Source organism: Emydura macquarii, unplaced genomic scaffold (assembly GCF_026122565.2).
Source record: "Emydura macquarii macquarii isolate MOO-44397 ecotype Brisbane River unplaced genomic scaffold, CSIRO-AGI_Emac_v2 contig_306, whole genome shotgun sequence".
Lineage (NCBI taxonomy): Eukaryota > Metazoa > Chordata > Testudines > Chelidae > Emydura > Emydura macquarii.
This window is the reverse complement of record NW_027130443.1, coordinates 10497883-10521884: the sequence shown is the minus strand read 5'-3', so window position 1 is coordinate 10521884 and position 24002 is coordinate 10497883. Positions and strand designations below refer to the sequence as shown.

Here is a 24002-nt window from a genome sequence, read left to right as displayed (position 1 = left end):
AGCCTGGTTGGCTTTAGTAGTAATTTAATTTTAATAATCCCTGCCATCCTTCTCCAGCATCGTAGGATCTCAAAGCACGTTACAAATATTACTCACTTAAACTGCAATGCTAAGTCACAAGGCAGGACGGTATTAGCCTTCTTGTACAGGTTGGGAAATCGAGGCAGAAATTTACCAGGCAGCCCTGGTATAGTGATTAGAACAGGAGATTGTTAACCAAGGCTGAGGGCGGAGGCTAATTTTATGCCTTAGTTTCCCAACCTGAAAAATGAGGCTAATACAGTCCTGCCTTGTGGCCCAGCATTTCAGTTTAAGCGAGTAATATTTGTAACGTGCTTTGAGATCCAATGATGCTAGAGAAGGTGACAGAAGTTATTAAAATTAAATTGTCTCCTGTTCTAATCACTAGCCCCTACAGAGCGGTGAACAGCACCCAGGAGTCTGGTTCCTAGCCTGCTGTCCAACCCACTAGACAGTGCTCCCTCCCACAATTGGGCTGCCTGCAATGGTGGGTTTTTGCACCTACGTGCTAGTTTTTCTTCCTGAAAGAGAAACTACTTGGGAGCAATAAACATGCCAAGGAGATTCCCAAAGAAAGCATCAAGCGTGGATTTGCTGAGGCCTCATACGGCCAGGTATGTTATCAACCTTCGAAAACAGGGGCTTCTAGCCCAGTGGCCACTCAGCCTCACCCTCCTCTGCCAGCTGGAGCGCATGCTCTCGTGTTAACGGGCACCAAAGTCAACAGGAGCTGCAGGTGCTTCTGGCCTGGCGCCAAGAGCTTGGGCTGTGGAAATGTGCTCCCGAGACATTCTCAGCCCGGGCGTGGCTGGGATCTGAGGAATCAATGGCTATCAGAGTTTAGTCTGTTCTCCCACTCCCCGAGCCCAGCATGCACCTCCCAGGTTAGGGTGCTTCCCCACACCGGCTCTCAGCCATTTCCCCTTGTGCCATTCCCTGCAGCAGTTCCTGCTCCGAGAGGCCAGGACTAAAATAACCATCAAACTCCTGCCAGCCAGTGCTCTGACCCCACCCCCTGCAGCGAACCTGCCTGGCACTGGAGATGTTGCCAGCTCCCCATAGCAAGCGCTCCCGGTAGGAGGTGTCAAGACGGGGGCAAGCTGGGAGCTCCTCAACAGCCAGCGCGCCTGCCCTGCTTTCGACAGCGCTCCCGGCTGAGAGAGGCTGGGCTTGGAGAAGTTGTAACACACACACACACCCTGGCAGCTAATTCACCTGTGCTGCTCCCGGCAGCCACGGCATACTAGCAGAGGCAGAGACAGAATTTGGGAGCCCCCCCCCGACACAGCCAGCCCTTCTGCCCCATCGCACACAGCGCCTCCTGTTGGGAGAGGCAGGGAGTGGACTAGCTGGGAGCTCCCCATGCAGCCAGTTCTCCTGCCTCTCCCCGCTGCAGGCAATCTGTGTTCAGGCCTCAGAGATGAATCTCAAATGCCTCCCCAGGATCCATCTGTTTTTGTCCCCACCTGTCACTGACCCAGATTAACCGTCCCCCACGCTGCTTCCTTTGATCACTCCGAGGGAAGAATCAAAGGCTGACTGCAGAGGGAGGGCAGCCAGAGGAAGCCCGGGGGCACCCTGTCTCGCTGCAGGCCTGGAGGGAGCCACCCAAGGAGACGGCGGGCGAGCGGGACCTGTTGAGCACCTGGCATCTGGCTCCCAGATGGCCAGCAATCAGCGCAGAGGCAGGGCCCCCCCCAGGAGAACTCCACTGGTGAGCTGGGCACTTCTCACCCAGGGCTGACGGCTCCCGACAGCAAACCATGGCAGCAGGGGGCAGAACGGGCATCGACCCCCTGCAGCCCCAGGCACGCCTGCTGCTCACCCTGCCCAGGGCTGAGACCTGAGCGAACGGCTCAGCGAACGGGGCAGCGAACGGGGGGAGGGGAGGGAGGAGGGGGGAAGGGAAGATGCTAGTTAGAAAAGACACCCCAGTGCCAGCCACCGGAGTGCACCGAGCCATGGCAAACCCGCTGCCTCCCCGCCCAGGCGATTATGCCTGGAGCCAGCGATTCCAAGGGGACGGTGCATTCAGGCGCTGCGAGAGTCCCACGGGAAGCATGGTCCATAGGCCCTTTCAGCGTAGCTCAGTGCCCGGCTGCGTCCTGCGGTTGCCTGATCTCCCTGCTTCTCCCCCCCTCACCCCCTCCACTCCCCCCCCCCACACTTGTTGTCTTCCTAAATGTGCAGCTCTTTGCGGTGGGCACCCCCATGAGATTGCTCAGCACGGCCCCGATCCTGATTCTGCGAGCCCTGCCTAGGTCAGCGGCGCTAGAGCCCAGAGGCCCTGTCGACGGAGAGGCAGGCCACGCTCGAGTTTCTGAGTCACTGCCAAGGTATCCGGGCAAGGGGGGTGGTGGCGGCGGGGGGCGTCCGCACCAATCCCCACCCGCCCGCACTCATGCCAACCGGTGGCAACGCCTCACACGGGCCTCCCGCTCCTGCTGCCCGACGGTGACAGATACAGGAGGACTCCGCCGAGCTCCCCGTGCCCCGAGCGGGCCCCTTGGCCAGTGGGGGGGGGAAGAGGGGCTGGATGCAGGTGGAGGGGGAAGCCGGCCGGGATAGGCCAGCTCCTGAGAAGAGACAAGGGCAGATGAGCCATGCACCCAACCTCAGCACGGCTTTGATGGGGGGGACAAGGCGTTTGGCTGGGTGGGGAGGGGAGATGCTACGGTGCTGAGGGCTACAGAAGCACCTGGACGGACAGACAGACGGAGGGCTGCATGCCCCCTGTCTCCCCGCAACCCCTGGCACATGCACGGGGCCGGATTGGGGCGGGGTGAGGGGGGGGGACGGTACTTACTCCATTTTCCCAGCCTCCGCAGTTGCCTCTGGCTCGCCGCCCTGCCCGGCGCCCGGCGCGGCTCTGCAGGGGAGGAGAAGCGCCGGCCCGGGCTGTTTCCTCCCCCGGCGCTCACGGGCAGGAGGTGGGCGGCGATCGCCGGCTCCGCAGCATCCCCAGCTGTGTTATTGTCCTGCCTGCGGCCGGCGGCGGCGGGCTGGGCTGGGGATGCGAAGGGATTTTTTTTTTCCTCTCTCCCCTCCCCTTCCCCTTCCCCAGCATCCTAACAGCACCTTCTGCTGGGCGCCGCCCGGCATTGCTCCGCGCAGACCGCCAGCAGCTGCCTGGACATGCTCATTGTGGAGGCTGCATCCTTCTCCCAGGGCCTGGCAGCTGGTGAACAACCCACCAGCCTGAGCTCATCCGCCTCCCGCAGCCAGCTGGGGCAGAGCAGGGCTGGACCGGCCGAGGGAGGAGGATTTATTTCCCCCATCCCATTTCCTTAACAGCTGCCTGTCCCTAAGTTCCCAAGCAAGCCTCTCCTGACAGCCAGCGGGTCCAGTCTTCAGGCAGGAAGAGCCTGCTCTGGCAGACACGCTGCAGGTGAAGGGGAGACTGGGGCATGGTAGGCGGACGCGTGCAAGGATGGTCACGGATTTTGATTTCCCTGCCAGGCCCGCAGCGCCCAGCGAGCTCACGTAGGCAATGCAGCGGCGGTCTGAAACGAAAGTATACGGCGCCGGGCATCCCCCTGCCTGCTTTACAAGCCGTACACAAAGTGCAACCACCTTTGCATGAAAGGGAGGTGAGAGGGAACCCGGCACGCTGCACCATACCGGGACACAGTCAGAAATGCAGCCACCTCTGGAGTGGCAGGGGAGGTAGCCAAACCCATGCACAACAACAAAAGGGGGTGAGGGGAAATGTTGGTTAAGTAAATGGGAGCAAACCTCAGCTCTCACCTAAATCACTCTAAGAACTTTAAATTTGCCTGTTGTGTTCATTCCCTCCGAAGCACCTGGCATTGGCCACTGTCGGAAGACAGGACACGGGGCTAGATGGACCATTGGTCTGACCCAGCATGGCCGTTCTGATGGAAATTCCTCACTTCTGAGTACTAGCCTGGAGCTCAGCAGAGCTGGGCTGCATTCCTGACTCACTTAGGTTCCCTGCATGGCCTTGAGGAAGGCCCTTAATTTTTCTGTGCCTCACGGGGATAATAGTCAGGGCCTAGCATAACGTGGCCCTGACCTCAGGGCTGCATTCTGCCAATAATAATCCAAAAAACACTCCACAGGAGGGAGGAGTTGACGCTGTTGGGACATGAACCTTGAGTTCTAGGAGCATGGGCAGTCAAAGCCAACGCTAGTCTCCTGTAATAATTTTGGGCCAATTCCAGTTGTCGGGTGCAGTGTGCAGGTGCTCGGTGGCCGGCGATATACCCCAGATGATCTGATGCTCCCTTCTGGCCCTAAACTCTGTGACACACTGGGCACAGGGTGAGGGCCAGGTCAGAATGGCTTCCGGCTTTCTTACTGCCCTGGCTCTCTCTCTTCAAATAAACCGGCCCCTTTGCCATGCCTTCGTTTCCACTTCTGGCCGCCGTTTCGAGGAGGGCCAGAGGGGAAAATTAACTTTTGGGGCCTGTAAACAAAGTTTTTCTTGTTTTGTTTTTTTTAAAAAGCCAGAAGAGAAAAGAGCTCCCTGAGTTCCCGTGGCATTCCTCCTCTGGGTTGGGGCTGGCTGGCTCTCCACCGGCTCCTAGGGGCTGCCTCCTCCACGCTCCCCTCCTCCATGAGTTCTTTGTCATTGGCTTCGGCAGGGTTCATTCCTCTGGGTCTGACCGTCACTTGCGTGGGGGGGGAGGGACCCCGCCCCGGATGACAGCGAGCACCACGCAGAAGCAGCAAAGATGGAGGGTGCGGCCCCAGATTTTTTTTTTTGTTGCCCTTCCTTTGCTCTGTGGTAGGACTGCCCCCGTGCCTTTCCTTTCACTAGGCAGGGCTGCTCATTCTAGTCGGACCCCCCAGCGGCCACCTGCCCTCTGCAGCACGTCTGACTCTCCGTCTCTATCCCTGCTGTTATTACGTGGCTGTCTGCGCCACCCCTTCCTCCCGCAGGCCGGGGAGATCTAGGACTTCTTTCCTGGCCCAGGTGGCAGCAGGTGCTGTCGCTTCACGTGGACCCGTGGGCTCGCCAAGCGGGGAGAGAGGCCTTTCAGAAACACGCAGGCGATTTGAACACGGGGGCAGGGGCTTCCGCTCCTTGTGACCCCTGGGCAGCAGAGTTCAAACGGGTGACCAGAGCATTGTCATAGGGCTGGAGCATTGGGGCGCTGCTGCTGGAGGATTGTTTCAGCCAGCGCAGGTAACGCCGCATCCACACGTGCCGTCTGCCGGTGGGACTGTGCCGAGCGGGGGAGGTTCAGCCACAAACAGAGAGTCGGGCCCCAAAACTGGGGCCACAAAGCTGGGCTGAAATAAGCCACGTTTTACCAGTAAAACTTGGCCAGGGCTGGGGTGGGCGCAAAGAGCCGGTCAGCGGAGGGCAAAAAAGTCCCAACAAAATCGTAGCAAGTTCCCGGAATGATTGATGGTCCCTGCTTGGGCTGCGTCTGCGCCAGCCAGCTGGAGTCCCTCCTCTCTGTTTTCCCCTCCCCAAAGCCACGAGGTGGAGGAGGATCCGAGTGCCCCTACAAGAAGGGAGGGTTGCTAATGCACAGCTCCGGAGGGTCCCCACTGGGCCCCATTTGACCTCCCCAGTGCAGCAGTCCCTGCTTTGGCCGTTTCTGCTCCTCCAGGAGGGACGATCGCCGCGCAGCGACAATGGCCCAGGGCACTGGGTGCTGAGGGCTGGCAGGTGATCACTAGCCAGCGCTGGGGCTCATCCGGCAGCCTGGTGGTAGACAGACTCTTCCAAGTTTTTCTGCTGGCCACTCCCCTGTGCTGAGTGGGTGTTTCTCCTGCTACCCCGAGCCTCTGGAGCCAGACCTCTGTTTTCTCTCCCACTCCCGTCTATTTCAACTGCAAGCCCCCGGAGGCAGGGTCTCTCTCTCCCTAGGGTGATGCAGAGCAGCAAGCACACTGCCGCCCATCCAGCTGCTCCTGTGACCCACATAAACCTTATCAGTAATCAGGCGGCTCCTGGACTTTCTCCCCCACCAAGTGCAGCTCGACATCCACTGAAGATTGCAAGGCCCAGCTATGAATCACAGCCCCCCAGTTTGCGGTGCTCCGGTCCCCCCTGGACACAACAGCTTGCACCACTGCGTGAGGTCTCCCTGCCCCATTAGCCACCCACCTCCCCAGGGCTGCTCACGAGCTTTCGTTTCCTCCCCCACAGGACAGCCCTTAGCAGGGGACTGCGGCGCCTTAGGAACTGGAACAATTTAAGTTTAAGGCATGAAGAGTGAGTTTGGAGGTGGCACCCCTGCGGGGAAGCAGAACCGCTCAGCTGGTTGCTCTAGACCCTTTTGCAAAAGCAGGCAGGCCTGAGTTCTGTCCCCACTGGCACGAAGGGGTCCCAGCAAACTGCAATTCGAGTTGGCTGTGGATGCATTTATAGTATCCTTCTAAAGGAATAGCTACAGCTGAGCACGCAACAAAGAGCTGCGTCTCTGCCATCGGGGAGCTGCATCTGGGCCCAAGATGTTCCATTGAGTGTTTGCATCTATTTTATGATCTTGCTGGCTGGATGGTGCGCGAAGCCAGGGCAAGCAGCGGGAGGGGAGAGAAATTTTGGGCTCCCCCCCAACACAACGGTTTCCTTCAGCAAACTGACACAGGAAGCAAAGATGGTGAATTCAGAACCACAAGTGGAGTTGGGAAATCTATATGGTGAAAGCTTGAAGCCTGAAGTCCAGAGCAGAAGCCTCTTACTCCACTTCCACAGGCAGGAGAATACTTGATGAATTTGAATCCTATTAGCAGCAATGGGATCAGCTCTCCAAATTTCAAACCCCTTCCCAAACACTGGTGGGAAAATACTTTGCAAACTGCTCCTGTCTCTATAACGGGCGGAACCAAAAACCTGGTTCTGTGGGTGAGTTTAGAATCTGGCTCCAAATTTCACAGCTGACCCTTAACACTAGCATGGGATGAACCAAACCCCAGTAGGTGGGGTTGGAATCTGGCTCCAAATTTCACAGCTGGCCCTTAACTCTAGCATGGGATGAACCAAGCTGTCAGAGCTGCAGGTGCATTTGAACACAGATTCTAAATTCACAGCAGCTCCTTATCTTTTTAATGGAAATAAAAGTCTGGGCCTTGTCTTCTTGGGGAGGGTTTGAAATTTGGATGGCAGGTTTGTCACGTGGGCCCCACGTATAAAATTCTTCCACTAGAGGAGCTAGGAGAGCATCTCTGTAAAACTGGCTTCTTTGTTACACCTCCCACCTGCTCTGGGAGGTCCCCGGGTCTCAGGTGCTCACTTTATCATATGTGCAAACACGGGGTTCTTCTGCTGAGCTTGTGGGGGATGTGTAGCCCTGGCAAAGCAAGCCAGATTCCCTCCTGCGTGAATGCAGACGCTTCGGTGCTGTGGAGGTGAGGCTGGCAGGATGATTGTCAGCTTCCAGGTGACGTTTGTGGAAGTCACCTGCTGGCTAGATCTCTGGTTTGGCTGGCTGGCGTCCATGGCAATCTTGCCTCCCTAGTTTTGATCCTTGTGGTCTGATTCATTCCCCGTTTTTATCCCGGCCCCTAAATTTTGTTTGGAGGGTTTTTTTTAAAGCAAAACGGAGCCAAACCCACCAGGTCTCACCTGGTTTCTGAGGGAAAATGCAGAGACTTGTTGAGCTGCAGTACTACAGCGAAAGGCACAATGGAAAATCTCAGGAGGTTTATTCTACCTGTTACAGCATCTCAGAGGTTCGTAAGTGCTATGGCCTGGATCCTAAGACGTATCTAGGTACCTAATTCCCATTTAAATCAATAAATACCATTGAGGATCTGGGCCCATGATCTTAATTTTACAGATGGGGAAACTGAGGCACAGAGCAGGGACGTGACTTGGCAAAGATCACACAGCGGGTCAGTGGCAGAGTTAGGAACAGAACTCAGGCATCTTGTGCCTCAACCAAGGACCCTAACAACTAGACAATGCTGCCTCCCACACAGTCACAATCATTATTTATTTGTATTACAGTAGCAGCCAGAGATCCCAGTGAGATCAGGACCTCGTGTGCTAGGTGCTGTACAGAATGCAGGAAGAGACAGTCCCTCCCTCAGAGTGTTTAGAGAGATTGTTTTCCACCCCACCCCATAAACTGGCCCAGGCTCCTTTGAAATACAACCAGGGTTGCTTTGAAACGCAACCCACCCTCTTTCTGTCTCAGGGGCTGTCAGCTAGAACAGTGGTTCTCAGCCTTTCCAGACGACTGTACCCGTTTCAGGAGTCTGATTTGTCTTGCGCACCCCAAGATTCACCTCACTTAAAAACTACCTGCTTACAAAATCAGACCTAAAAACACAAAGGTGTCACAGCACACGGTTACTGAGAAATGGCTGACTTTCTCATTTGTACCATATCATTATAAAATACATTGACTGGGATATAAATATTGTACTTACATCTCAGTGTGAGACGTACGCCTGATTTATACTTGTGAGCCGTGTCTGAAGCCCGAGCCCCCGGCAGTGGGGCTGGAGCATGTGACTTAGCTTTATGGGGCCCCCTGTGGTGTGGGGCCCAGGGCAGTTGCCCTGCCTGCCGTCCCCTAATGCTGGCTCTGCACTTGCGACCCCCCCTAAATCCATCCTGTGACCCCACTGGGGCTGCACCCCCAGGTTGAGAAACTGATCTAGATGAGTTGATGTACCCCCTGAAATACCTCTGAGTACCCCAGGGGTACATGTACCCCGTAGAACCACTGATCTAGATGGGTTGATGTACCCCCTGAAATACCTCTGAGTACCCCAGGGGTACATGTACCCCGGGTTGAGAACCACTGATCTAGATGGGTTGATGTACCCCCTGAAATACCTCTGAGTACCCCAGGGGTGCATGTACCCCAGGTTGAGAAACACTGAGCTAGAAAACGAGACCAAAACGTCCCTCCCCATCTTGCAGTGAGTTCTGGGATGGCCGGGGGTCAGGGTTCAATGCCTGGCAGTCCCAAACGCTCCTTGTGACTGTGGGCAAGTCTCTCTCTGGGCCTCAGTCCCCATCTGTAAAATGGGGCTAAGAACCCTCTGCCTGTCTTCTCTGTTCAGACTGCAAGCGCCGGGGCGGGGACCGTCTCTCGCTCCGTGTGTGGGCAAGACCCTGTGCACGGGGGCCTTGCCCTTTCAGCCGTCCAAGGCCAGACAGGAGCCCCGTAATCCGCCCGCCCCGACATAACCCATCTGCAGAAGAACCCCTTGCGCTGCTCCGACGACATGGCCGCTACCTGCCACGGCACAGGGCCCCTTCCCCCTTTGTGGGGGCCTGTGTCTAAATCTCCCCCATGAAGTTGCACGAAGCCTGAGGTTTCTCCCTTTGGGATGTTACGGCAGGGGCCAGAGGACAGGGCTTGCACAAGCCTGCAAACCAAAGAGGAACCAAGTCGAGGGGGGCAGGCAGAGACCTAGCGGCAGCCTAGCTGTGCGGGGTAGCGGCACCACAAGACCCTCCCACGCCTTGTGGGCTTACTTAACCCCCTCCCAGGGCCTCAGCCCCCAGCACTCACCCTGCCAGCGAGAGCAAGTATGAGGGGCACCAGCCTGCTACTCCTGCTTGTGTGGGGCCCAGCGCTGCCCCTTGCTCTCCGCCCAGCAGGTAAAGGACAACGGGCGGGCGGGGTTGGCAGACGACGATGCCCCTCTGGGGGAGAAGGGGCTCGGTGGGGAGCAGGCGAGTGTGTCTGAGCTCAGCGGCTTCTGAGCTAAGCAAGTCGATGCTGAGAAGCAGCGGGGCGTAAGGTGGGGAGACAGCCACTGTGGCTGGCTCTGGATAGGGAGAGGCAGTATTGCCTAGTGGTTTGGGCACCAGCCTAGGGCTCAGCAGAGCTGGGTTCAATTCCCAGCGCTTGTCCCCGATGCCCTGTGTGATGTTGGGCCAGTTACTTCAGCTCTGTGCCTCAGTTTCCCCTCTGTAAAAGGGGGGTGATCACCCTGCCTCCCAGGGGGTGTGGAGAGAAATGCTTTAAATACCTGATGGCATTCTGATAATTGCTATTGCCTTTAGTGGGGCCAGGATTCCCTCTCCCCCCCCTCCCCACTCATGAGCATAAGTACCTAGAGAGATGTGTGAGCTAATGGCCTGCACATGGGTCTGGGATCCCGGAATGGCTGAGCTGTAATCCCAGCTTCTTCCCCATGACCTGTGGGGTCTGTGCGGGAGATGTCACCTCCCCACCAGCCCCTATGACAGCAAACAGAGCTGCATCCATGTGCACTAGACTTGGATTTGACCCTTAGGGGGTGACTCAGTATAAATCAGGGTTGCATAATTCATCCTCTGGTGCAGTGCCCCCATGTCCTGGAACAGCCACTCCCACAGCCCCGTGGTTCCCAGGATGATCCTTCCTGCCCCTTTGGGAGTCCTTGCCTCTGCCCCCAGCCTCGCCCCCTGAGATCATCCGTTTTGGAGGGTGGATTCTTTCCCCTCCCGCAAACAGCTGTTTGGCTTGGGAACAGGTCCCCTGCGGAGCTGGATTATCGGGGGGAAGGAGGCCAAGCCCCATTCCCGGCCCTACATTGCTTCCATCCAGATGGATGGCCAGCACGTCTGCGGGGGATCCCTGGTCGGGCACAAGTGGGTGTTGACGGCTGCTCACTGTTTGATTCCCAGGTAAGGCACCACCTTTTGGAGGACCCCAGTTAGCCCAGATCTCTGCATTCCCCTAGGATGTGAAATAAACCCTGCTCCCCTGACATTCACTGCAAGGGGCTGAGGAGATCCTGTCCCATTGCCCAGCCCAGGGACCTTCCTAGGGGCCCTTAGCCCCCCGCATCAAAGTCTAAGCCCCTCGTTAGAAATCTCTACACCTTCTGGGGATGCAGGTTCAAATCCCAGCAGAGGCAGTTCAGCCCCTCACCATCTGAGGTGGGCATGCCCCTCTTTTTGTACTCCCAGCCCCTTACCTTCTCCAACCTGCAGACGGCTCCTGGCTCCAGCAGGCCAGCCACGTGCTGATTTCAATCCCTCTCACGCTGCGTTTCAGACATTCCCCCTCCGTGCGCGTGGTGCTGGGGGCTCACTCCCTGAAGCACCAAGAGGCCTCTCAGCAGATCTTCAGCATCCGGGAATCCATCAAGCACCCGGACTTCAACGCCCAGACAGTCCACAACGACATCCGCCTGCTGGAAGTGAGTCGCCCTCCTTGAGTTGGGAGTTTCCTTAGCTCCTCAGATCCCTGGGGAAAGAGAGAAGCTCACAGCCCGGCTGGAAACCTCCAGCTGCTCCGAAGTTCTCAGAGTTTAGAGAGAGTTTTCTTTTGGGGGTCAAACCCTACGCTGGGAAGGTGGGTAATCATGCTCCCCACCTCCACTGGAAAATCAGGCTCAAATTTCCCTCTTGGGGTAACCATACGGAAGCCAACCGAGGTCACAGCAGGGGTGAATTGGACCCACTGCGGCAAACTCCGACCGGAGGAATAAATGACTAATCTGCTGATGTCCTGTTCAGGTTAAGTGTGCAGCCTACAGAGGTGGGCTCAGGTGCGGGTATTATCTGGGGACTCAGATCAGAGTCGCACAAAGCTGGTGGGTTCAAAGGCGCTTGTGTGATTTGCGGTTTGCATTGTGCTTAGGTGAGGCTGTGGGGGTGGAGGGGCAGAAATACACGGTGAAAAATGGAGCCGGTTTCACTGTCACGTCCCCACCCCGGAGTCTATTTGTGATGGGAATGCCTGGGCTCCGCAGAGCGCAGCAAGGGGCGTTGCTGGGGGCAGCAGCAGGACAGAAGCAGCCCCAGCACCAGCCCCTGCAGACAGGACTTGGGGTGTGGGTCAGAATAGGAAACACAGCCTCGGGCAGTGTGGAAAAATCAGTCACTGCCACCTTGGTATTGGAGTTAGGACCTGTCTGGAAAGGAATAACTAAATCAGCCACTAGGTGGGACTAAAGCTCAGAAAAACGCTGCAGTCCTGGGGGCTTTAAGGGAGTTGCACCCGCTTTACACCCATGCTGGATTTGGTCCCTGGAGCGTGCAGGAAGGCAGGGAAGGATGGACGGCTGCCCCATCGCGGTCTCTCCCTGACCCCCGGAGCGATGGCATTAGATTTGTTAGCTTTGCCTGACATCTAGACAGTCAGCAACTTTAGCAAACTGGAGCCGCTGGGTAAACTGCATGGGCTGTGCTTTAAACAGCCTGTGGTGCTGAGACAGGCTCCTGGGCATTTAAAGAGGCACAGCTGGAGCAGGATGGACACCCCATGAACTGGGCACTGGGGCTGTGTTTGTATAACGACCCCCAGCAGGGATTGAACCCAGGGCCCTCCAGCTGAAAGCAGGCATCTGTGCAGCCTGAGCTGAAGGGCCAGCTCCCTTAGCCAGGGCGTAGCAATAGGCTCAGAAACCTCTTTCCATGATTCAGCCACTAGAGGGAGACAAATGCCCCCTCCCCCCGTATTAACACAGGTTACGTTTGCTCTCCTCTCCCAGCTGAACAAATCGGTCGTCTTTAACCAGTTTGTGAAGCGGATCAGGCTCCCCCAACCCGACACCGACCTGTCTCCTGGGGTCATATGTCGAGTGCTGGGCTGGGGAGACACCTCCAATTTTGGCACCATCCCCACGGAGCTCATGGAGACCCGGACGACCATCGTGAACAGGAAGATCTGCAGAGCGCTGTGGGCAGGCCATGTCAACAAAGACATGCTGTGTGCCGCCAGCCTGAACAGCACCCTCCAGGGTGTCTGCTCGGTGAGTGCTTCCTCCTCCCAGTGCTCCCACGGAGCCCAGGCTGCGAGACCCAGCCATGGCACTGCTTTGCCGGGAAGCCTGAAGCGGCTTCTGGTGCCAGTCCATAGCGGGTGCTGTGATCTTCCCCCACAGTGGTGCCTTGTCCATGCCAGCCATGGCACCTGCAGTATCTGAGCCAGGCCAGCTCAGCTTCCAACACTGAAGTTCTCCTCCCAGCTGGGTCAGTTCCAGCCAGAACTCCGGGACTCTGAGCTTTCTCCCAGCGCCCAGTCACTCAAGCGGTTTTTAGACTTCAGCATTGGAGGTGATAGCCCTGCAGGACCCAGCCGCCTGGCCTTTCACCTCCAGCACGACCCCCGTCAATGCCAGGCACAAACTGCCATGTAAACTTTCCCCACAGCCAGGGCTTGCTACAAGGGCTGCTGACTGCACTCCAGTGTCTCTCCAGGCCAGATAGGGGTCCGAGGAACAGGGAGCTGCAGAGCCAGAGAGAACCCCAGGGTCTGTCTGTGTCCAGCCGCCTGAGTAAAAAAATCCCCTTTATCTTCTCCACAGTCCAGTCCCGAACCTTCTCTTCTGCCTAGGGCGAGATAGGGCCAGCTCCACGCGTAGTTTCGAGTTCCTGAGACTTTCCTCTCCCTCCAGACTTAGCCAGTCCTGTGCTAACAACAGGTTTCCTCTTGCATTGTAGGGCGATTCTGGGGGGCCCCTCACCTGTGGGGGCAGGGTACATGGCATCGTCTCCTTCTCCGGGCAGAGATGTGGGTATCGCAGGTACCCGGACATCTACACTCGGATTTCCAAATACGTCTCCTGGGTCCAGGACACTCTGAAGCGCTTTTAGTGCTGGAGAGGAAAGCTCTGGGGGCTGCTGCTGTGAGGAATTCTGAAGAAGGCGCAGTTCAGACTATGAAAAAGGAGGAGGGATCTTTCTTTGTGGGGCAGTTAATGGGGGCTTTATTATACAGTCCATGTGGTCTGGTGGTTAGGGTGGGGGGAATGAGCCTCAGGACTCCTGGGTGATCCACTGGGTGACCTTGGGCCCACTCCCTTTCTTGCACTGTGCCTCAGTTTCCCCATGGGGATAAGGGTACCTACCGCGCAGGGCTATTGGAAGGCTTCATGAGTTAATACCTGTGAAGTGCTCAGATGAAAGGGGCAGACGGAGGTGCTGCACGTCTTCTTGTCTCGGCTGTTTCAGGACAAGCCTAACTCTGCAGAGCCATGGTACGCCCCTGGGTCCAGTGGATCGTGCGCTTCCCTGTCCCACACAGCCTGGTGAAAGGGATGTACAGAAGCCTAGGTGCCATTCCCAGGCTGCACGGAGGAGGAGCGCCCCATCCACATGTGCTGCCCTTTGTAACACAACATCCCAGAGGGGCAGGGGACAGCAACACCCAGGATTGGACCTGCAGCCGTTGGAGCTAAGCACACAGGCCTTGCTGGTCAGAGCTGGAAGAGCCACCTGTGTCCCTGCATCACCAACCTCTCTGTAGTCCAGCCACTAGAGGGTGACACGGCCCCACACCGTTGGCCTGGGTTATACCGTTCTCCATTTCACGGCGCTGTCCCGAACAGCCACAAGGAGGCAGCGTGGGCCTCGCACGCTCCAGCTGACCAGTAGGACAGCCGCTGGGGCTGCAACGCTGGAGCCTTCTGCCTATAAATCTCCGCTCAGATGACACCTGAAGACCTGGCAGGTGCTGTGATCCACCGTTACCTCCATTGACGCTGCCCCCCTCACCTAGGGCGACCAGACGTCCCGATTTTATAGGGACCGTCCTGATATTTGGAGCTTTGTCTTACATAGGCACCTGTTACCCACCCCTCCAGCCTGATGTTTCACATTTGCTATCTGGTCACCTGTCCCTCTACTCCAGTGTCTCCTCCCCACCCCGGTCTCCAGCCATCACCCTGCATGGATGTAAAGGCTTTCCTGGGGGAAGCGAGAAGGACCATCATTGCTCGTTTCTGCTCCTCAATAAAGAGTTCCTCCCGGCGCTTGGTCCCGGTCTGAGTGTCTCTGCTGCCTGGGGGAGGTGACCGGTTTAAGGCGGCAGCGGGGTGGAGCCACGAACATGCAAGCGGAAGGTAGGCAGACGGGCACTAACTCCGTAGCGGCATGCAGTGCACCTGCCTTGGTCCCCAGCCCTGTGTGCAAGGGACAGCCAGCTGCTTGGTTCTTGCAAGGCTGGCAGGCATCCCGCCTCCAGCACACGGCCGTCTAGAGACTTGAACACTCTGCACCGGTAGGAATGGAGGGGAAGGGGTTTATTGCACCAGGGAGCTGGGATACCCCTGCTGGGCCTTTAGCCGCTGGGGCAAACCAGTTTTACCCCCGTGCGTACAGGTCGGGTTACAAATCCTAGACCCGGCCCAGGACAAGCACTGGAGTTACTCCGGCTTTACACCGGGGTGAGTGAGATGAGAATCAGACCCGACGCCTCCTCCGGCAGCCCCTCATCCCTGCCTCACCGTATCCAGGGGCACCTGCCTCCGATATTCCCTCCCCCCGCCAGCCCGAGAGAAGGGGATGGGGCTGGAGCCTTCAGACCCTTAGCAGGAGCCGGGCCTTGGTGCCAGGGGGTGTTGCGTGCTGGGCCAGGCTTTGCCATTGCCAAGCCCACCGCAGCAGCCAGCACAGCACAAACTGCACCGCTGGGGGCTTGTTCCCCCTCCCCAGCTGTTTCCCAATCCCCCCCGATTGACGCAACCGGCGACAGTGGAAACGAATTGAGACTCCCTCTGGGACCTGGCTGGCCACCGGCACAGGCCGCAGGCAGCGTCGGCAGGAAAGGGATCTGCTGAGAGGTGGATGGTGCTGTCCTGCTGGCCATGTGGCCAGGGGTGGGCTGATGAGCCTGGGAGCCTTATCTGCCCTGTGGGGGACCTGCCCCCTCCAGTTCTTGAGTCACACAGAACAATGCCCTTGGGGCTCATTCCTGGGCCCCAGCCAGCCACTGCCCCCCTTGCAGACCCAGCGTTGTTTCACTAGACTCCCCTGCCCCAATCCCCAGCCAGATCCTGCTGCTACCAGGGTCCCCAGGGGTGGCATTAGATACCTGTACACTCGGCCCCAGGGCGCTGGACATACATAGTGAGATGGTGCCTCACGGGAAAGGAGTTAGCAACTTAAACCGCGGAAGGAGTGTTACCCCATTTCACAGCTGGGGAACTGAGGCAGGGAGAGAGGCAGTGATGCGCCCGGGGAACGTGGGGAGTCTGGGGCAGGTCTCCTGAGTCCCAGCCCAAGGCCTCAATCGTCCTCCCCCCCTAAAAATATCACCACCCTAACCCTAAATCCGGATTGCCAGGCAAGGAGCAAATTCTCCTCTTAGCAAGACTGGAGCCGCTCCACTAAAGTCAAAGAGGCTGAGTACGTTTCTTGGAGGGGAGAATTTGGCCTTCACCTTGTTATTATAGGCCGGGAACTTGCTCTAGTGTCAGGGGGAAACAAATATTTTTCCAAATTATATTTCACTTTCGGCTGACACAAGCACGTGGCGCTGACCCTCCGTTGCTGGGGTTTTTCTGAGCCTCCTCCTGGGACATTCCCCTGCTCCCATTTATTTGTTTTATTTTCAAATTGCTGGCCTGCCGCTGCGCCAGTGCAAGATACACATCGCGTTTCCGGGAGACTCCCGAAGGAGACCACGGTCGTGCTATCTGCCCACAACAGCCGTCAGTACCATGCAGATGACATCACGCTCGTTCTGCTCAGGGCCGGGGTTACTCTGCTCCTGGGGAAGGGGGGGGGGGAGCAGGGCTAAGGTTAGGGTGCCTTTAAGTCATCTTTATGCTCCCCATATTCTGCGGCTTCCTGCCCAGCCCATGGTGTAAGTTAGAGCAGCCTCAGAACTAGAAACCAGGACTCCTGAGCCCCAGTCGCCTGCAGTAACCACTAAACAGCGCTCCTCTCCCCAGAGCTGGGGATAGACGCCAGGAGTCCTGGCTCACAGTCCTTTGCTGCAACCACTAGCCAACACTGCCTCCCCCAAGACACCCACAGTGACACGCTGCCTACTTCTGGTCTGCACTGAGAGGCCCGTTCTGTTAAAGTCACAGCTTCTAATCCAGACCATGTGCTGGGACCGGCACTGCTGACCCCACGGCGCCTGCCGTTGGTGCAGACTGAATGCAGGAAGCTGTCTCAATGGCCCTTAGTCAATGACAGAACGGGCCCACTGTTCCATACGGCTCAGACCCTCCCCAACAGCCGTGAGCAAGAGGGTTGGGATAACGTGGGGTTAATAAACCCCATCCTAATCCCTAGAGGTCTGAGAAGAGGCAGAGGAAGGCACAGATGGGATGTGATGACGTCTCAGCCTTTTGAGGCCTGGAGGGAAGCAGTGATTCTTCAGAACAGACAGATCAGGATGTTTGGAGGGGGGCGGGGGGGGGAAGAGGGAGAGGATGTCTGGTTGGGAGGCCTCCGACCATTGCACTCGCCCACCTGTGCCGTCTCTATCCCTGGCAGGCAGTGGAGCGGACGGCAGAGGGATGCCTGAAGTTTGCCTTTCCCATGCCATTGCCAGCAAAGCCCTTCTATGTCCTCATGGAACAAGTGAGCGTAATCCAGATACACTGAGATTCCCCTGCCCTGGCATCTGCTCCCTCCCTTCCTCCGATCCAGCAAGCAAGGTCTGAGCGGGAGGCAGCTGCATCCAACTCTTGAGGTGTGTAAACCGCAGACCCCCACCCCAGCGACTGGGCGCAGCAATCTGGACAGGCGTGTGTGCGGGAATCCCAGCTGAGTCCTTCACTCCCAGCCACTGGGGCCCTAAACCTCGCAACTCGTCAACAGCACTTGACCTCCTGCGTGTCACAGGCTACCAATGCCACCCAACACCCGCACACTAACCCAACAACCCAGATTAGACCAAAATACTGCAGCCCACCAGAGACCGGGCTAGACTCGCCCACGGTCACACACCAAGTCAGTAGGAGAGCCAGGAACAGAACCCGGAGTTTTAATCTGGTGCCTCGCCGACACGGCCACCCGTCCTTTGCACACATCCTTCCCTCCAGAGAACACAACTCGCACCAGTCCGCAGCCGTCAGTTCTTTTGGGAATCCACTGGGCTGATCGGAGGTGCAGTTCTTTCCCACGGAAGTCAGGGAAGCCGCACCGCTGGGATGTCTTCAGAGCGAACATCTAGTGCAGATGAGGCTCCCGTTTCCCAGACCCCATTAGACCGGGACGAGACGCTAACCCCAGCTCTGAGGTCGAAGCCCTGAGAACATCCGAGGAGGCTGCTCTGTTTGGAAACAGTTGGTCAGGTTTGAATTCAACTGGTCTCTTCTAACCGTCAAGGAAGGACAGTCTGAGAGCCACGTGTGTGGTGTCTGAGTCCCCAGCCAGCTTGGTACCCCACAAACCCCATTGCCGCATTGGAGGCAAGAGCCTTTGAATGCAGCCATAGGCGTAGGAGGCAATAAAAGTTTATGAGGCTTTGCCTGGTGAGGAGAGGAAGGGAGGCGCTAGCATCTTGAGTCCCTGGCAAATCTTCAGCTCCTCTCTCAGTGAGCGCAGGGCCTTAGATGTGTGTTTCATGTGGATAGTAACGGGACGGTTATTGCATGTTGCTTGAAAGCCAGCAGGTTATTAAAAACACATCGCCTGGGGCTTTCTGGCGATGCAATCGTTCAGCAGCCATGATGCAGCCCTTCATCTTCAAGGCGCTTTTAATCCTTAAATCGGTAGCTAGTTGCTCTGCAGGGAGGACTGTGCAAATCCCTGCAGCCCACGGCAGGTATTAGTGGCTTTCATTGAAACTCCTCCCCAAAGGTAAGGACAGGGGAGCAGACTCACAGGTACATTCCAGTTGCTTTGCCCAGCTCTGGCAATGCAAGCAAGCCAGCGGAATCGGCCACTGAAACTGGGGTCATGGCTGCTTTGCAATGCTGGCTCAGCAATGCTGGCAGTGAACCAGCGAATGTGGCCCTGGATTTGAAACCGCTGGTTTCCTTCAGAAGCTGCAGGGCTAGTAACAAAAATCCGTTATGGTGCTGAATGCCCTCATTTCCCACTGACTTCACTGAGGGCCATGGGTACGGCTCAGCACCTCATGGATCAGGCCTTTCACCTCACTGTGCCTCAGTTTCCCCATCTGTACATTAGGAAGAATGACACACAGTGGACAAAGCACTGGACTGAGACTTTGGAGACTTGGATTCTATTCCCGGATCTGCCACTGGCCTGCTGGGTGACCTTGGGGAAGCCACTCCCCTGCTCTGTGCCTCAGTTTCCCCCATCTGTAAAATGGGGATAAGGCTCCTGCCTTCCTTTGTAAAGCGCTTGGAGCTCTTTGGATGAGAACTGCTAGGGGTTGTTATTATTATTACTACTTCCCACGGGGGGTAGGGAGGGGTCTGGGATGTGATGACCATGGATCCTGCCACAACAGAGTGAGATTTAAGACCCATCTCTCTGCCACAGCCTTCAGACAGAAAGGAGGCGAGTTGTGTCCACACGCAGACACCTCACTGAGAGGACCCTTATAAATAGACAGATGCGGGGTGCCAGGGTTACTCCTGCAGCAGCCCTTGGGCTGTACAGCTGGGGTCCTGCATCCCTTGGGTGAGGATTCACCAGATCCACATGTTCCTGGTGCCAACAGCCCCTGACCCTCCTCACGCTGCCACAGAGAGCCGCTGCAGATTGTGAATACCCCCTACTTGGCCTCTCTGTGACCTGTCTCCCGACCTTCCCCAAACCCAGAAAGGCAGAACACGGCATTGGGAAGGGTTTGAGTTAGGGATGGAGACGTCTGGGCTCCAGGGTGCAATTCACCCCTGTTCAGAGAGCCCAGCAGAAGGCATCAGCGCCGTGTAAGTCCCACGCAGAGGACTGCCAGCCTCAAGCCATCAGAAAAGAAATCGGGAGACTGGAGTTCACCAAGAGATTATACGGGGGCAGGGAGGCACCCCCACATCTGCCTTTCCCCTGCCCAGCAATGAATTCTGCCCCTCCAACCTCCAGATCAGTCCTCTGCCCCTGGTCTTCAAATCAGTTCTGCCCCCCAGCTCCCCCATTAGGTCTGTCCTCACCCTCCACCAGTCCATCCCCAACCTCACCCCAATTCTGCCCCACTCCCACCCAGCACCCACCACTTCTACCCCAGCTGCTCCCCAGCCCCCACCTCAACTGAGCCCCCACCCCCCTGTTCAGCACCTCACCGCTGCTCCTCCTGGGGGGCAGCTCCAGGGTCTCTTCCCCCCCTCTCAGCCCCCACCTGGCCAAGGGCTGCGGGAGGGGCAGAGAAGCTGACCCCTTGCTCACCAGAGACTGGGGGGAGTTGCCAGGCTCGGCTCCTCCTCACTTGTGGTTGCTGTGGGGGCGGGTGAGGAGAGGGAGACAGAGCTCTGATTGGCTGCTCTGCCCCTGGAGGAGGCGGGGCAGTGAGACAGATGGCCAGTCAAAAGGGAGTTTCCTCCTCTTCCCCCGCTCCCCAGGGCTTAAATTTGCTGGAGGCCAGGGGAGCGACACCCGCTCGGGCACTGGACTGGAGTTCTGCGAGCAGCAACCCACGGCGAGAGTCGGCAACGAAGGCGCTGCTAGGGACCGTGTAAACCTGCCCTTCTGGGGACAGCGTTGGGGTTTCCCCTCAGAGTCCTGTCAAGAGGGGGACCGATCTTCCTGACTCTCCCCTGTGGGGGGAGCCTAGTCCAGCGCCCCCAGCCCATAGGCAGGGCTGGAAAACAAGCAACAAGCAGTCCAGGATGGTAGGGAGGGTAAGGTTCTCCCAGGGTGGCTCAGGAAGGGGGGAGGGGGACGCAGACCCACCAGTCTCCACTGCATCCCAGCCCAGGGACTAGCAGTGGCGGGGTACCTGTCACTGCATTGGCGGGGCTCCGGCCACAACACACCAACCAGGTTGCCCCGCACTCAGCCTCCATTTCTTCCTCCCCGTACCCACCGGTACCTGATTCCTCCAGGTCACCAGGATGAGGTAGTCCCATCAGGCCCTCCTCATCCACCAGTGGCAGCTCCAGCAACTCCATGGGCCCCTCCTCAGATGGGAGTTCCTCCAGGTCCTGCGGCCCCCAGGCCACCAGTAGGGTCTCCGGGTCCCAGGCTCAGTACTGCTCGGGTCTATCCTCCTCAGGTTCCCTGGCAGCAGGTGGCCTGGGCGGGTCCTCCTCTGGCTCCCAGACAGCAGGTGACTCAGGTGGGTTCCCACCCGACTCCCAGGCAACGGGGGATTCAGACAGGTTCTCCATCAGTCCCCAGTCTGGGGTTGAGACCAGTCTTTCCCCTTCAGCATGGACTTCAGGCCTGGCTCTAGCATGGAGAGACATCCTTCTCCGTCAACCATCCCCACCTGACTGAGCTCGCAGGCCGGGGTTTTAAAGGCCTGGCCCCACCTCCCTGCTTCCGGTCAGGTGATCTTCTTTTGGGCTCTAGCAGCCAGGGTGGGTTTGGTTCTCCCTCTGGATCTCTCTCAGAGGGGAACCATCCCTCCCGGCTACAGACCCACATCCAACCCCGGGGCTTAAGTGGTGCCGGCCCCAGGCCTTGTGCTAGGTCTCTGCAGCCCAGGCGTGTGCTAGGTTTTCACACTTTAGGGTCAATTATCGCCCCCTGAGAGCAAACTCCTTGGGTGGACGCACAGGTTTCCCCCACTCCCCAAACACGCCCCCAGGGACCATGGTGCTTTGAACAGGGGGTTGGACTAGATGACCTCCTGAGGTCCCTTCCAACTCTAATATTCTATGGTCAGGACCCCTAGCCGTCGGCACAGCCCGTCTCAGGCTGCGGCTCCTGCGATTTCGCAAAGGGTGAGGTCGGACGGGGGAGTCGCACATCGGGACTCAATTAATTGCAGGCGTTTGTGTTGTGAAACACCAAACCTCTATGGCACACGCTGATATGAAAAACACATTGGATGGTGGGTTTTTTTTTTTTCTTTCTTTCTTTTCTGCACAGAGAGGAGACGTGGCCAGGATGGATAAACCCCAACACAAAGTCAAACCAGATGCGTGCCGTGGGTCTGGCGTGTTCCAGTCACAACCCTGCAGGAGCAAAGGCCTGGCCACGGTGCATTCTTCACCTGCTAGCGCCCGATACGTCTGCAGCAGGGACAGCGTAGATGTTTTAATCCTCCTCCTCCCTCCCAATAACAGAGAGCTGGGTGGCCGGATGCCAAGCTGGGGGGGTGTGTTCACTTAAGGAAGAAAGCTCCTTGAAAGGAACAAGGGGTACAGTTCTACGCTTGGAAACCAACGTCCGGCACTCAAGCTAAACTGTCTGTAAATCCTTTACGCACAGGGGTAAACATCTGCTCATGCAGGAATCCAGGTGGCTTAGTGGATAGGGACTGGGGGTAGGCATCCGCTCAGCCACTGCCCTGCTGTATGAGGTTGGGCAAGTTGCTTTGTGCCGCTTCTTCCCCTTGGTCTGTCATCACGATTTTATTTTTAGCTCTTTGAGGCCCGGCCCACGTCTGAGGCTGTGTCAGTGCAGCACTGAGACAACGGGGCCGGGATCTCAGTAAGTGCTACTGGAGGACAAACAATAGTAAGGGAAAGTGCCAGTCAGGGAAGTCAGGGCTCTGCAAAGGAAAGATGACATTACCAATGTCCTGTCTCTGCTTCACTACCAGGTGGGCCAGGTGTGCGAACACCGGCTTCTCTTGGCAGTTTTCAGCTGCAATTTTGCACCCCTGGTTATTTGCAAGGGCATGTGAGGTTTAAGCAGCTTATTTGCACCCATGTGGGTTTTTGTGGGTGCAAAAACAGAGGCTTGGTTAATGCTGGAATTAAAGCTGGCTCTATAGATGTAGCTGATTGCCTCGGCTGTTATAAATACTTTGTGACCAGTAAGTTAGAGACAGGGCTTCTGTGCACCTTCCCAAGGAGCTGTGGGAGCATCCTGACTGCCACGGGTCTGTTCTGTACGCTGCAGGTCCCTTTGCTTTGGGTTTTACCTCCTTCAGGATGTCACGTCCCTTTCATGGCCGTTGTGAGCTGATGCTACTTGCCCTGCTGTGACGTTTTGAAGCTGCATCACAGCATCGCAAAGCAGTGATCTGCCAAACACGCACCAGACGGTGCCGGCCCTGCTCCCTTTTCCGGATTTACAGAAGGACATCAGGACATTTCTGCCACTCCCATGTTGGACAAGCAGGAGCCTGCTGCCTTCTATGTCTGCAAAGCACCCAGCGCACGCGTTGGCATTACACAAATAATAAAGACCCTTAAAGAAAAGGGAACTTCAGTGACAGTTCACTGACACGCAGATGCACACACAGACACACACACTCAGGGGCACACATGCACGCGCAGACTTATGTGTACACACACACACACACACACACACACTTGCACAAGGACATGCACTCCCACTCTTGTGCACACACACCCCATGGCTCAGCCTGCACCAGCCAGACTGATGCCTGTGCAGAGCCTCTAGGAATTTGCTTTTCTGTCCTGCTCTCTTAGCCAGTGTTCTGTGCTGTTGTTGTTTTAATCTCTGCTCCAACCTCAGTCAGCGGAGCCAGAAAGTGCTCAGTAAAAAATAGAAGCTGAGAAACAGCTTCTTGTTATTCTCAGTTATTCTTTCTCTGAAGTAGCCTCACATCTAAGTGACCCTAGGATCTGGCCCCACATCCTGCTCTCACTCTTACTGAATTCAGCAAGGGGCTTGAGAGAAAACCAGAGACAGGATCCAATCTGTCCATGGACAGGCTTCTGCACGGCCCCCCCCCCCCCCCCCCCCAGCTCCACAGACCAGCTCAAACACCATTAATGCAGTGACGTGTCCCAGCCATTTTTACTGGGAAGCAAAGTGGCTTGAATGTATAAAAGTGCATTAAGGGCATTTGAGCTGCGCAATGGGAAGGTGCGTCATGGCCAAGGGACCTCCGAGTGTGCTATTGCGCTTCTTGCGTCTTTAGATCCCCAAGAGCTCTACAATGCTGGGCAAATCTCACTATCCCTATTTTACAGAGAAGGAAACCAAGGGAAAGTGACTCGCCCATGGTCACGTAACAGGACATTGGCAGCGCCAGGAATAGAACCAAGGCCTGACACCCAGTCCAGTGCCCACCCTGTACTGCCTCCTCCATCTGCTGCCTCAAAATGGGATGTACCAAAAGTCACCTTCGCATGTGACCCATATGCAGTAGGCGCAGAAAGGATTAACGGGCTCGCCCAGTCTATCAAATGTGTTTTGCATGATTAACTCCTACGTCATTTCCCTGCATGTGTTATGCTACCTGCCTTGAGTATCGATGGTGATCTCACCTAGCCTTTCCTTAGGGACTCTGCCAGAATGCCCTGATTCACTAACGTACCAGCTTTAACAAGCCGTCTGCTAACAAAAGCAAGTGGACTGGATTGATCGGGAA

At 56.9% G+C, this 24002-nt stretch overlaps 2 protein-coding genes across 5 annotated transcripts in view; one reads left to right on the top strand and one right to left on the bottom strand.

Annotated features, from left to right (window-relative positions):
- The window catches only part of PALM (paralemmin), a 57687-nt gene extending 54669 nt beyond the window's left edge, over positions 1 to 3018 (bottom strand). For all 4 annotated transcript variants that reach the window (XM_067558924.1, XM_067558941.1, XM_067558933.1 and 1 more), the window contains exon 1: positions 2828 to 3018. In XM_067558924.1, the coding sequence (XP_067415025.1) occupies positions 2828 to 2832 (5 nt within the window). In that variant the 5' untranslated portion in view covers positions 2833 to 3018. The remainder of the gene's footprint in view (positions 1 to 2827) is intronic.
- A 4566-nt stretch (positions 3019 to 7584) lies between these two features.
- On the top strand, positions 7585 to 13596 carry PRSS57 (serine protease 57). Its single transcript, XM_067562262.1, has 5 exons — positions 7585 to 7678; positions 10423 to 10576; positions 10950 to 11094; positions 12391 to 12651; positions 13343 to 13596. The coding sequence occupies exons 1-5, from the start codon at positions 7585 to 7587 to the stop codon at positions 13493 to 13495; spliced, it is 807 nt and encodes a 268-aa protein (XP_067418363.1). The 3' UTR covers positions 13496 to 13596.
- The last annotated feature ends 10406 nt before the right edge of the window (positions 13597 to 24002 follow it).

Coding starts and splice junctions, on each gene's coding strand:
- PRSS57 (XM_067562262.1), top strand. CDS start 7,585: ATGCAGAGACTTGTTGAGCTGCAGTACTACAGCGAAAGGCACAATGGA. Junction 11,095..12,390: donor ACGACATCCGCCTGCTGGAA/GTGAGTCGCCCT, acceptor CTCCTCTCCCAG/CTGAACAAATCGGTCGTCTT. Junction 12,652..13,342: donor CCCTCCAGGGTGTCTGCTCG/GTGAGTGCTTCC, acceptor CTTGCATTGTAG/GGCGATTCTGGGGGGCCCCT.